Source organism: Notamacropus eugenii, chromosome 2 (genome assembly GCF_028372415.1).
Source record: "Notamacropus eugenii isolate mMacEug1 chromosome 2, mMacEug1.pri_v2, whole genome shotgun sequence".
NCBI classification, from domain to species: domain Eukaryota; kingdom Metazoa; phylum Chordata; class Mammalia; order Diprotodontia; family Macropodidae; genus Notamacropus; species Notamacropus eugenii.
The window spans coordinates 80,038,656-80,053,227 of record NC_092873.1 but is presented as its reverse complement, the minus strand read 5'-3'; the positions used below and the strand labels follow the sequence as shown (position 1 = coordinate 80,053,227).

The following is a 14,572-nucleotide window of genomic DNA, read 5'->3' as shown; positions in this document are numbered from 1 at the left end:
CTTTTTTGTTGATAAAAGTGTTTGGAGATATCATTTTCCTCCTAAAAGTTGATTTGTCTGCATTTCAAAAGTTTTGATATGCTGTCTTATTGTTTTAATTTTTTAATTAAATTATCTATTGTTTATGCGATTTGTTCTTTGATCTACCAGTTCTTTAGTGTTGTTATTTAACCATCAACAAGTTTTAACCTTGTCTTCAAAGGCCTTTTATTGAATACAATTTTTATTGCAGTATGGTCAATAAAGGATGTGTTTAATATTTCTGCATTTCTGCCTTTTTGTGGGGGGCGTTATATGCCATAATGCATGGTCAATTGTGGTAAAGGTGCTGTGGACATCTAAGATGTATTTTGTTCTAATGTCACTCAGTGATTACCAGAGAACTATTCTATCTAACTATTCTAAAGTTCTAGTGAGGTCCTTAACTTTCTTGTTTATCTTTTGGTTAGAATTGTCTAAGTCTGATAACAGTACATTGAGATTCTCAGCTATTATAGTAGTTGGAAATAGTAGTAGTAGTAGCAGCAGCAGCAGCAGTAGCATCTGTGTGTGTGTGTGTGTGTGTGTGTGTGTGTGTGTATACTATAGTTTTCATCTTTATTTCTTCTGTGATTAATAGATTCTGTGAATACCTCTAGGTATTATGCTATTTGGTGCATATTATATTTTAAGTATTTATATTAATACATTGACTTTGGCATCTTTAAGCATATTTAAATATAGCAATACCTTTTATCTCTTTTAATCAAATTTTTGATGTTATCTTTTCTGAGGTTGTAATTCCTCCTCCTATTTTTTTCTAGAATTTGCTCCCTTACATTAATTTTCTGTGAATCTTTTGATTTCAAGTGTATTTCTTGTTATCTATTGTTGAATTCTGCTTTGTTTCTAAAATGGATTTTAATTGCCATCTTTTGTTTTTACATTGACTAGATTTCATCTTGTACATTTCTCAGAGAGCCATCTTTTATAACAATGAAAAATTTTGGTTGATCTGCAGTGATCTGCTTGTCAACATGTTGTTACCTCAATATACTTCTTTTCATTATATCTTTTTTAAATTTTAAAATATAATTTATTCTGGTTCTTTTTTATGATTCTGTCCAGTATCTTCTTATTTTTTTTTAATATTTGCTAATTTATTTTTAGTTTTCAACATTTACTTCCATAAGATTTTGAGTTCCAAATTTTCTCCCCCATCCCCACCCTAAGATGGCATGTAATGTGATGTAGGTTCTACATTTACATTCATATAAAACATATTTTCACATTAGTCATGTTATAAAGAAGAATTAGAACCAATAGGAAACAAAAAAGAGAGAGTAATAATATGCTGCATTCAGATTCCATTGTTCTTTTTCTGAATGTGAATAACATTTTCCATTATTAGAGTTTTAGAGTTGTCTTAGATCTTTGCATTTGCTAAGAAGAGATAAGTCTATCAAAGTTAGTCATCACACGATGTTACTGTGTACAGTGTTTTCCTGGTTCTGCTCATTTTACTCAACATCAGTTCATGTAAGTCTTTCCAGGTTTTTCCGAAGTCTGCGTGCTCATCATTTCTTATGGAACAATAGTATTCCATTGCATTCATATACCATAATTTGTGCAGCCATTCCCCAATTGATGGGCATCCCCTCAATTTCCAATTCTTTGTCACCACAAAAAGAGCTGTTAGAAATATTTTTGTACATGTGGGACCTTTTTCCATTTTTATAATCTCTTTGGGATATAGATCTAGAAGTGCTATTGCTGAGTCAAATGGTATATGCAGTTTTATAGCTCTTACAGCATAGTTCCAAATTGCTCTTCAAAATGATTGGATCAGTTCACAACTCCACCAACAATGCATTAGGGTTCCAATTGTCCCACATATTCTCCAACATTTGTTATTTTCCTGTTTTGTCATGTTAGCCAATCTGATAGGTATGATGTGGTACCTCAGAGTTGTTTTGATTTGCATCTCTCTAATCAATAGTGATTTAGAGTATTTTTTCATATGACTATAGATAGCTTTACTTTTTCATTTGAAAACTGCCTGTTGATATCCTTTGACCATTTATCAATTAGGGAATGACTTGTATTCTAATAAATCTGAGTCAATTCTCCATGTATTTTAGAAATAAAGCCTTTATCAGAGACACTGGCTACAAAAAATTGTTTCCCAGTTTTCTGCTTCCCTTCTAATCTTGGTTCCATTGGCTTTGTTTGTGCAAAAATTTTCATTTTAATGTAATCAAAATTATCCATTTTGCATTTCATAACATTTTCAATCACTTGTTTGATCATAAATTCTTCCATTCTCCATAAATCTTACAGGAAAACTATTCCTTGCTCTCTTAGTTTGCTTATAGCATCAGTCTTTATATCTAAATTGTGTACCCATTTTGACTTTACCTTGGTATACAGTGTAAGAAGTGATAAGTAGCACCTGTTGAAAACCATCAGCAAGCATTATATGTAAAGGGGATAAGCTAGAAGCCTTTCCAATAAGAGCAAAGGTGAAACAAGCATATCCATTATCACCAATGTTATTCAATCTAGCACTACAAATGTTAGCTTTAGCTCTAAGAGAAGAAAAAGAAATTGAAGGAATTAGAATAGACAAAGAAGAAACAAAGCTATCATTCTTTGCAGATGATATGATGGTATACTTAGAGAATCCTAGAAAATCAAATAAAATACTACTTGAAATAATAAACAAAATTAGCGAAGTTGCAGGCTATAAAATAAACCCACATAAATCATCTGTATTTATTTACATTACTAACAAAGCCCAATAGCAAGAAATAGAAAGAAAAATTCCATTTAAAATGACTGTAGACCCTATAAGATATTTGACAATCTACCTGCCAAGACAAACTTAGAGACTATATGAATATAATTACAAAACACTTTTTGCACAAATAAAGTCAGAGATAAATAATTTGAAAAATATCTGTTACTCATGGGTAGACTGAGCAAATACAATAAAAATGACAATTCCACCTAAATTAATTTAGTTACTCAGTGTCATATCAATCAAACTACCAAAAATTATTTTATAGAGCTAGAAAAAAATAAAATTCATGTGGAATAACAAAACGTCCAGGATATCAAGGTAATTAATGAAAAGAAATGCAAGGGAATGTGGTCTAGTCATACCAGATCTTAAATTGTATTATAAAACAGCAATCATAAAAATACCCCAAAAACTATTTGATACATACCAAGAAACAGAGTGGTGGATCAATGGAATAGGTTAGGTATACAAGACACAGTAGTCAATGACTATAGTGATCTTATAGTTTGATAAATCCCAAGACTACAGTTTCTGGGGTGAGAACTCAGTATTTGACAAAACTGCTGGGAAAACTGGAAAAGAGTACAGCAGAAACTAGGGATAGACCTTGATGTATTTTTAATAAACCCCTTTTAATTCTTAAAAAAGGAAGATATTTTAAAAAAATAAATGAAGAGAAAAAATCATTAAAACTGATCACACATCAATAAATTGACATTCTAAACAAAGTTCCACACTCATGGCTCCATCCTCTGCAAAGGAGCTGGGGAAGGTATTGTAACGGCAAGCAAAGTAGGATTTTTAAAAAATTTTATTTATTTATTTTTATTTTTCAAAATTCAACATTCATTTCCACAAGATTTTGAGTTCCAAATTTTCTCCCCATCTCTCCTCTCCAAAACACTGTGCATTCTGATTACCCATTCCCTCAATCTGTTCCCCCTTCTATCATACCCCTCCCTTCCCTTATCCTCATCTTCTCTCTTTTCTTATAGGGCAAAATAGATTTCTATATCCCATTACCTGTATTTCTTATTTACCAGTAAATATTTATCTGTAAAAACAGTTCTCAACATTCGTTCCTAAAACTTTGAGTTCCAACTTCTTTCCCTTTCTCCCTCCCCATGCATCCCCACTGAGAAGCAAGCAATTCAATATAGGCTATATATGTGTAGTTTTACAAAAGACTTCTGTAATAGTCATGTTGTGAAAGACTAACTATATTTCCCTCCATTCTTTCCTACCCCCCATTTATTCTATTCTCTCTTTTGGCCTTGTCCCTCCCCTAAAGTGTTTACTTCTAATTACTCCCTCCTCCCATTTGTCCTCTATTCTATCATCCCCCCACCCCTTCTCCCCTACTTTCCTGTAGTGTAAGATAGATTTTCATAACAAATTGAGTGTGCTTGTTGTTCCCTCCTTAAGCCAAATGTGATGAGAGTAAGCTTCACTTTTTGCTTCTCACTACCCCCCTTTTCTCCTCCATTGAAAAAGTTTTTTCTTGCCTCATTTATAAGAGAAAATTTGCCCCATTCTATTTCTCCCTATCTCCTCCCACCCCATAGTTTTATTTTTTTAGATATCATTCCTTCCTATTCAACTCATCTGGTGCCCTCTGTCTAAATATATATATATATATATATATATATATATATACATATATATGTGTGTGTGTGTGTATAATCCCTCCAACTACCCAAATATTGAGAAAATTTTCAAGAGTTACAAATATTATCTTTCCAGGTAGGAATGTAAACAGTTCAACTTTTGTAAGTCCCTTACGAATTCTCTTTCCTGTTTACCTTTTCATGTTTCTCTTGATTCTTGTGTTTGAAAGTCAAATCTTCTATTCAGCTCTGGTCTTTTCATCAAGAATGCTTGAAAGTCCTCTATTTCATTGAGTGACCATTTTTTCCCCCTAAAGTATTATACCCAGTTTTACTGGGTAGGTGATTCTTCATTTTAATCCTAGTTCCTTCATATTCCAAGCCCTTTGATCCCTTAATGTAGAAGTTGCTAGATCTTGGGTTATCCTGGTTGTATTTCCACAATACTCGAATTGTTTCTTTCTGACTGCTTGTAATATTTTCTCCTTGACCTGGGAACTCTGAAATTTGGCTACAATATTCCTAGGAGGTTTTCTTTTTGGATCTCTTTCAGGAGGTGATCTGTGCATTCTTTCAATATTTATTTTACCCCCTGGTTCTAGAATATCAGGACAGTTTTCCTTGATAATTTCATGAAAGATGATGTCTAGGCTCTTTTTTTGATCATGGCTTTCAGGTAGTCCCATAATTTTTAAATTGTCTCTTCTGGATCTATTTTCCAGATCAGTTGTTTTTCTAATGAGATATTTCACATTATCTTCTATTTTTTCTTTCTTTTGGTTTTGTTTTGTAATTTCTTGATTTCTCATAAAGTCATTAGCTTCCATCTGTTCCATTCTAATTTTTAAAGAACTATTTTCTTCAGTGAGCTTTTGAATCTCCTTTTCCATTTGGCTAATTCTGCTTTTTAAATCATTCTTTTCCTCATTGGCTTTTTGGACCTCTTTTGCCATTTAAGTTAGTCTATTTTTAAAGTTGTTATTTTCTTCAGCATTTTTTGGGGTCTCCTTTAGTAAGCTATTGACTCACTTTTCATGATTTTCTTGCATTGCTCTCATTTCTCTTCCCAATTTTTCCTCCACCTCTCTTACTTAATTTTCAAAATCCTTTTTGAGCTCTTCCATGGCCTGAGACCATTGCATATTCATTTCAGAGGTTTTGGATGCAGAAGCCTTGACTTTCATGTCTTCCTCTGATGGTATGCGTTGTTCTTCCTCATCCAAAAGGATGGAAGAAAATGCCTGTTCACCAAGAAAGTAACCTTCTATAGTCTTATTTTTTTCCTTTTTTGGGCATTTTCCCAGTCAGTTACTTGACTTTTGAGTCCTTTGAGGGCATACTCTAGGGACCTGTAAGTTCTCAGTTCCTCCAAGGTGGCACAATCAAGGGAGAGGAATTTACTCCTCTTCTGGCCTGCACACTGGTCTGGGAGCAACCCAAAGTTTTTCTGCCCAGGATCTGTGAGTAGAATTCTCTCTCCAGAGCCTCCACCAGCTCCATCAGCCAGTGCTTTTCCTCACCCAGGAGCACCACTCAGGGCTGAGATCCAGATCAGTGGCTCAGTTTCCCCAGGGTCTTTAGGCCAAGGGCTCCAAAAATGGATGCTACTGCCACCTGGGGCTGCCTGGGGCTGGGGTTAGGGCAGGACTCTGCTCCCTGCTCACTGGGGTGAGCTTTCTCACAGACCTTGGAAGCTGTCTTTGGCATTAGTGGTTTGAGTAATCTGGGAACCACACCTGCTACCTGGGATTCTGCACCCTGAAGTCTGCTTCAGTTCTGTCCAAGCTGCATGTCCAAGTCTGGGCTGTGCTTCGTGAGCTGTGCTCTGCCCCAAGCCTGGTGCGATAGACCCTTCCTGTTGGCCTTCCAGGCTGTCTTGGGCTGGAACTCTCCTTCACTCTTGTCGTTTTGTGGCTTCTGCTGCTCTAGAATTTTCCGAAGTAGGATTTTTTGCTCTTTTTTCTGTATTGAATTTTAGCCAATCATGTGCCTTTGATTGAAACAATCAAGAATCTTTTATTTAAAACAGTATATATATTGTATTGCTTACCAGAAGAGAGAGAAGCAGAGATGACAGAGAAGCAGCTGTGAGCAGTCTAGGGGAGCTTGCTTGTGGGGATGCTTAGCAGAAAGAATGTTTGTGGTGTCAGTGCTCTGTCTGTTGATCTGTGTTAATTTCTCAGACAGAAGCCTTTTCTGTTGGTCTGTGTTGATATCTCAGACAGAGGCCCTGTCTGTTGGTCATTATGAGTGAATTGAGATGATGGCACTTGTAATATGTATGAATATTGTTATAACCCTTTTAAGTTTTGTTTTCCTAGAAACAGAAGTTGTGGGCAGGAGCCTCTGGAGCCTGCTATCAGGCAGAAGCAGAAGGAGTTTGGAGTGGAACAGTCCCTGTGACCTGAGACAAGGAGCAGGAGCACAGAGCTGCCTGCATATGAACCCAGGCAAGAGTTGGAAGTGGCCAACTCACACATGAAGAGCCATGGCAGTTGGAAGTCAGCCTCAAGTCAAGATGAGAGAGAACTTTACTTGAACACCGGGTATTGATTAAGAAGATTGTTCTTATAGTGACGTAGGGGTGTATGGTGTGATATTTTCTGCTACTCCTTAAGGATGCATTGTGCTAGGGAAGACCCAAGCCTGGGACCCTCTGACTTTGGGGATGTAATGGTAAATGCTATGTGCCATATGACATACTGAATGTTTTGAGATACATATATGTATTAGATGGTATGTTTTGCTTAAGGATGTTGGTATGAATGTTATGCTTTACTTTATTGAACAATGCTTAGTTTGTTGCTGAATAAATAGAGAGTCCATTATATTATTCGGTTAGACCCTTAAAAAATCATTCACAGCAGCTGTGTGTGCTCAGGTGTGCTGCCATGACTGGCTTTACAGGTATCTTCTCTTTTTTTGAGACTAAATTTGTTCTTATACTTTCATAATATTAATTTTGGATTATTTTGTGCTTGTTTTTTCCCATTTATATTGTTCAGTTAATTTGTATATTGTTTTCCTAGTCCTGCTTATTTCATTTTGCTTCAATTCATGTCAGTCTTTTCACACTTCTCTTTATTCATTGTGTTTATCATTTCCTACAGCACTGTAATATTTCATTATATTCATATACCACAATTTGTCTAGCCATTCCACAATTGATAGGCTTCTACTAGGGGTGGAGAACCTGAGGCCTTGAGGCCACATGAAGCCCTCAAGGCCCTCAAGTGTGACCCTTTGACCGAATCCAAACTTCACAGAACAAATCCCCTTAATAAAAGGATTTGTTCTATAAAACTTGGACTTAGTCAAAAAGCCACACCTAAGGACCTAGAGGGCTACAAATGGCCTCAAGGCTGCTTGTTCCCCACCTCTTTGCATCTACTTTCTTTTTGGTTTTGTGATACCACAAAAAGAGCTCCTATAAATATTTTATTTTATATAGAGCCTTTATTTTAGTTAATATCTTCCTTGAGGTATATGTCTAACAGTGGAATCTCTGGGTCAAAAAGTATGGACATTTTTTTTCTAATATGCCACCCTCCTCTCTTTCAATGGATGAGGTCATCCCATTCACTTTCACAGTTAAGATAGTTGTGTATTTCTCACTATCCTGTACTCTCTCCTTTCTTTGCCCTTCTATCCCACTCTTTACAAAGAATAAGGTGTGGAGAGTGGAGTGAGTTCCATACTAGGCACTTTTTTGTTGTTCAATTTGGGGTTTTCTTGGCAAATATGCTGGAGTGGTTTGCTGTTTCCTTCTCCAGCTCATTTTACAGATGAGGAACTAAGGCAAACAGGGTTAAGTGACTTGTCCATGGTCACAAAGCTAGTAAATGTCTGGGGCCAGATTTGAACTTAGGAAGATGAGTCTTCTCAATTACAGTTCTAGCACTACACTACCATACTAGGCACTAGGGATCTGTATTTAATGAAATTAGCTTTTGTTCCACTGGTCTTTTTTTTCCTCTTGCTTAGCCACTGATCACGTTTTTACAACTTTTTTTTCTTTTAAGCTCCACTTCAGAATCTGCCTTGTGAGGTTGGCATTTGTTTTGAGTATGGCTATCTACCCTGAATCTATCTTCTCCTCCCTCTTAATCCCCACTTTTCCTTTCTCAGTATTTCTACAATAAGCCCTCTGTGTGTGCACACATGTGTGTGTCTGTGTTTATGTGCATTTTCAGCCCTTCTTTGTCTAGTTGAGATAAAAGTAAAGTTCTACTTCTCTAGTGCATGCATAAGAAATGTTAGTCTTTCCTGGGACAGATATATTTTTAAATTGTCAGGATCCCTATGCCAAGACTATCCCTCTGTTTTTACTATTAGGAGACACCCTGTTGCCCAGCAAACTGTGCCCTGAGCTTGGCATAACAACCATCCTTTGTGCTCACCCTCTGGATGAACTCTGCTGCAGCAAAATCCCAGAATTGTTTCACATGAGCCCCAGCTGGTCTCCAAGCTTGAACAAGCACCTGCAGGAACCATGTTTCAGTCATGAAGCCTCTGCTAGGAATCAAATTTGTCTCATTGTTGCTGTTACCACCAAATTGTCACTGCTACTGTGTTGTCACTATTATATGTATTAAGGTTTGGCCTTGCTAAAGCAGCTCTCCTAGAGGAGGCCTTAGTTTTACCTTCCTACATGAAATACAGAAATCTTTTTGCTTATTAGCTCTTTGATTTTATTTTATTTTTTATTTTATTATTATTTTATTTTTCAGAGTTAACAGTATTACCTCTCTGAGCTCTTTGGTATTTTCCAGAGTTAATAGTAGTTGTGTAACTTCTATATTCTTTGGTCATTTATTTTCAGGGTTTGACAGGGTTCCCCATGCTGAGGTTCCTCCAAACTTCCAGTTCTTTCTGGATGACTCAATTCCTGAACCTCATCTTCCTCTTCATAAATGACCTCTACCAATGCCTCTTTCAGAATTATATGAAACTTAGGAAACAGTGGGAATGGAGAGCATCATGGCCATGACAGAGAATATTTGGGTCACCTTGGAAGAGTCTCTTATTCTCTCTAGGTCTCTGTTAACTGAGCTATGAAAAGGGAATATCACCAACTCTGCTTACCTAATACCTAGCATTTATGTAGTGCCTACTATGTGCCAGGTACTTGACAATTATCATTTGATCCTCACAGCAATGTTAGGAGGTAGGTGCTATAATTTTGTTCTACAGATAAGGAAACTGAGGTAGAGGTTAAGTCCAGGGTCACACTGTATCTGAGGTCAGGATTTTGAGAAAAATTACTTTTCTTATTACAGGAAGAACCAATTTTATATACAGGGCCCAAAGAGCCTCTCTTTTTCTCTTACTCATTCAAAGCCTAGCCTCTCAAGTACCTTTCTGACCTTACTCAAAAATTCACCCTACCAAAACCATCTTGTCTTCGTGGAATTCTAACTGTAAACCCCACTATTGTTCTACTCAGGTAGGACTGGCTGGAGAAGAGTCTCTTTGTCCCCTACATGATCAAAGTCACTACCCTTTAGAAAAAGTCCACCTCTCATTATAATATTAATTTTCTCATTAATTGTTAACCAGTCAGAGTTGACTTTGTCAACTAAGTGAAAACCACCCTTCAAAATGCAGAGACTTCCAAGCTGGGTTGAAAGCTGAAATTTTATTAGAAGGAAAATCATCCACTAGTTCTGAAGTCCCTAGTACAAGGTACAAAGGACCTCACAGCCCAAGAGTAGCAGGAGAGATTATGCTTGAAAACTACAAAGGAGAGGTTCAGGGGTAGGTTGGGAAAAGAACGGACAATCTTTCCCAGGAACAGGTGGACATACAAGCAATATGCTTTGCAGGAACTGTTGACTGCATGACTGGTTTGGACCAGTGGGGGTGGGGTGGGTCGGCACAATTCAGCAAGGTCAGTCAGCAACATCAATAAAAAGGCATCTGGGAGTGAGCCCGACTTTGGCTCACTGCAGGCTGCTGATTGGCTCCTTTTAGCAAAAAAGCTTACTTTGCGTCCAGTGCATCTGCATGGCAAGGTAACTCATAGAAAACAGACGTACTAATTTCAGGGCTCTTTCCACAATTTTCATCTTCAGAGACACTCCCTTTTCCAAGGATAATTAAACATTCAGCAGCCTCCCACTTGGGGAGGGAAAGGGTCTTTGGTTTCCCCTAGGACCACTGCCCTCAATTTATGTGACAGCCTAAATAATAAATTGATTATTAATAACCCAGAAACTCTTGTCTCTTGGGTTTTTCATTAGGCCTGGAGATGAATCCACTGAGTATCCACCTCACAGGGTTCTTGCATCACACATGAGATCATATGTGAAAATATTTTGTAAAGCGCCACGCATGTGGTAAGGATGCTAATTAACCTAACGCTTGGCATTGGAGTCAACCTTTAAGGTGCCCCAGGGATGAAGGCTGGCAACGATGGGTTCCACGTGGGCCTTCCCTGATTTGGCCTGAACGCCCGGGGCTGTGCCAATTCACCAGACAGCTCGGCCGCTTCCTCCAGGGAGGATGCCCCCAGGTTCCCCCCTTCTCCCTCGCATAGCAAAGGCACATCAAGTCAGCAAGGAGGTCCCCCTCCGGCCCCACCGCCCCTGCAGGTAAACTCAAGCCCCTACAAGGCCCCCACGCCGCCCTCTTCTTTTGAGCCCCGCCCTCCTTTCACGTGGTGCTTTCTTCCACGCAGGAGAGCGCATCATCCTTTTAGAAACCTCGCGAGATTTCAAAATCCACGAGCCGAAGGAGGAGAGAAGGGAGGGAGAAACCCAAGAAGGGGGCAGACGATTGGTGAAGACGGAGGGGGAGGTTTAACCCTCTGGTGTCGGGCGCGCATGTGCGTTGTTCCTCACGCTCTGGGAGCCCGGCGCTGCTTCCATACTGCTGTGGCTGCCTCCCCTCTGGACCACTCCTTCCCTGAGCTGCTTCTGGCGGGTCAGCACCCGGGGAGGAAGGCGCTCCCTTCCCCAGTGGGTGAGTGCCGGTGTTGGGTTAGAGTGGGGCTGGGACAGCTGGAAGCTGGAGAGGGTGTGTGTGTGTCTGTGTGTGGTGTATTTGGTGTAGGTTGTGGTCTTTGTGGTTGGGGAGGGGGGGGGTGTAGCTTGTTGTAGGTGTATGATCTTTTTGTGATGTGTGTGAGTGTGAAGTGGGTAATGTGTATATGGGTGTATGTGGTGTGTAATGGTATATGTGTGTATATGGTTTGTATGTTTGTGGAATGTGTGGGTGTGCTTTGTGTACCTGAGTATAGGTGTGTTAGTGTAGGTGGGAAACCAAATTGGGTGAAGGCTGATAAATGAAGTGTATAAATATATAGATAGAGCCATATCTCTTATATTATCCATCTGTCAGGCAGTGTTGGGAATTTGGGGGAAGCTTAGTGATCTTTGAGCCCAGGATACCTGGGTTCTTGTCTCACTCCTGCTGACAGGTGGGGGGGAAGGGGTGCAGGATGGTAACTGAGTCTCTTTTAACACTTTGTGTTATCTCTTCGGTATGGTAGTTATTTTGAGGCCAAGTGAAATTGTACCAAGTACTTTGTAACCATAAAATGCTACATACTTATAAGTATCTGCTACTCTGTCCTAATGAAAACTCTACTGGGCTGGGAGTCAGAGAGACTGACGAGACCTACTATTAAGTATCGGTGTGATCTTTGGCAAGACCCTTCTAAGCATCAGTTTCCTTATCTGTAAAAGGAGTCGTGATAGTCTAGATCAGGGGTTCTTAATCTGGGATCCATGAACTTTTAAAAATATTTTCATAATTGTATATTAATATAATTGGCTTCCTCCGTAATCCTGTGCATTTTATATTATACACTTAAAAGCATTGTTTTGAGAAAGGATCCATGGGCTTTGCCAAACTGCCAAAGAGGTCCCTACACACTCAAAAAAAGTGTATCTCAAATATCTTCTAGATCTAGCATTTTTAGATTATGTAGAAGAATGAATAGGGAAAAGTTCATTATGTGTGCTCCTCCTCAAGTTCTCATCCTGAGGCACATGGGATCCAATTTAGCTGACTCCTTTCCTCCCATGTATTCACAGGACACAGGAGCTATGGCCGAGAATGGAGAACCATGGGGAGCCAGTGAGGCTGAACTGGACCCAGTGGAGTACACTCTTCGAAAGCGGCTTCCCCACCGTCTCCCCCGAAGACCAAATGACATCTATGTTAACATGAAGACTGACTTCAAGGCGCAGCTGGCTAGGTGTCAGAAACTTCTGGAGGGTGGTGGAGGGGGTAGGGGACAGGGTGGCTGTCCTGAGATTTACATTCATGGCCTCGGCCTGGCCATTAATCGGGCCATCAACATTGCCCTGCAGTTGCAAGCGAGCAGCTTTGGGGCCTTGCAAGTGGCTGCCAACACCTCCACTGTGGAGCTGGTGGATGAGTTGGAGCCTGAGACTAACACTCGGGAGCCATTAACCCGAACCCGAAATAACTCGGCCATCCACATTCGGGTCTTCCGTGTTACACCCAAGTAGCTGGAACAAAGTTCTACTGTTTTCTCAGCTGGATAGTCATATCTTCCTCTCTAAATTTTTCTGGGCCATGGTTCTCGTTTTCATTTTTCATACTCTGGGCTTTCGGGGATCTCAGTTCCCTCCCCACCCTTCAGGATATTAGAGAGAAGTCCTGTTGTGGGTTTTTCAACTTTCTGCCACCAACTCTAGAGAAGGCCATTGGTTTAGGCTCCTGAAATAAAAAAGACTCTGTGTGAGGGAAAAGTTTATGTTCTGTTTCTTGTTTGGGCCTAAGTAGTGAGTTTTTTTTCAAAAGCCAGAATTTTCTGTATTTCTTTTTCTGACCTTTCTCTATCACTGTGTTACTGTCACTCTGTAGTCTTTCCCCCTATAGGGTTCCTGGCCAACATAAGGGAATGGGATGTTTCATTTCCTGTCTATGAAGCTTTCCTTTTGATTCACCATGTACTTTGCTTTGATGGATCCATATTTCCCCCCATTGCTTTCTCATTCTGCTTCATAAATCCTCCACAGATGATAAATTAATGAAAAAATATTGAATAAACTCTTACGATGTGCTAAATGCCAGGGACATAAAATAGAAAAGTGAGAGACTCTTGTTCTCAGAGTTCATTCACGGTCCAAGTAGGAGACATAGGAAAAGGGTTCAGCTGTAGTACACATGTAAAGACCTGGTCCTTAAGGTGCAGCAAGAGTGCAGATAATATGAATATACCTAACATGCTGGAGGCCTTGCTGTATCTCAGGAGTACTAATATATTAGTATTACCCATTACTTGTTATTCATTTTTTAAAATGATTGTGAACTAGAAAATCATGACCACTTCCATATACAAGGATGTCAAGAAAATGAGGGTTGTTATGAAACAGTCTTCTATGTATAATTTGTTCTTTTTAAAAATATATATTAAATTTAACATGGGAATACTAACACTTCCTGCTTGTCTGTGTCCACCTCTGAGCCCTATTCTTCTGGTTTCCTTATTTTTTAAATATATCATTCACCCTCTCTCCTCTCATCCTCCTTTTTTTCATGTTGTCTCATTTTTCCTCCCAATTCTTCCCTGCTTTTCTTTGTAACAAAAGTATAGTCAAAGTTATGGGATCACATTTAGACAAATTTGTCTTTACCTTTAATCTATTTTCTTCACGAAGAAGTAGGTGAGGGTCATGCTTCATCAGTCTTCTAGAGTCATGATTGATCAGTGCATTGATAAAAAGTTCTTAACTCTGCTGAAGTTGTTCTTGTTAATATTATAAGATAAAAATAGTTCTGGTTCTACTCATTTCACTGCATCAGTTCAAATTTTCCCAGGTTTCGTTTCCTTAGTAGCTTTTATCATCTCCTATTGTGCATTCATATACCCATAATTTGTTCAGCTCTCCCAATCGAGGAACATCCCCTTAATTTCTTTGGTATAACAAAAAGTGTTGCTATTAATATTTTTGTACATATGCATTCTTTTCTTTCTTTTCGGTATGCCTAACCCTAGCATATCCCTATGTCAAGTAATATGCATGGATTTTATTTCCAAATAGCTTTCCAGAATGGATGGATCAACAGTTTATCCATCTCATTTGTTGTCTGGCATAAAACTTGGCAAAATGGTTTCTGATTCCTTTACTTTGGGTATTGGCAGCAAATATTCAGTAAATGATGATCAGTAAATATTAATAATTCAGTTTTTCTGTACTTGTGCAGT

General features: G+C 38.8%; 1 protein-coding gene across 1 annotated transcript; it reads left to right on the top strand.

The window, feature by feature from the left end:
• The first annotated feature begins 10,856 nt into the window (after window positions 1–10,856).
• POP7 (POP7 homolog, ribonuclease P/MRP subunit) lies at window positions 10,857–13,800 on the top strand. The gene is made up of 3 exons (XM_072641372.1): window positions 10,857–10,982; window positions 11,069–11,352; window positions 12,429–13,800. Exon 3 carries the CDS (start codon window positions 12,441–12,443, stop codon window positions 12,867–12,869), a length of 429 nt encoding a protein of 142 aa, XP_072497473.1. The 5' UTR covers window positions 10,857–10,982; window positions 11,069–11,352; window positions 12,429–12,440; the 3' UTR covers window positions 12,870–13,800.
• Window positions 13,801–14,572: the final 772 nt, after the last annotated feature.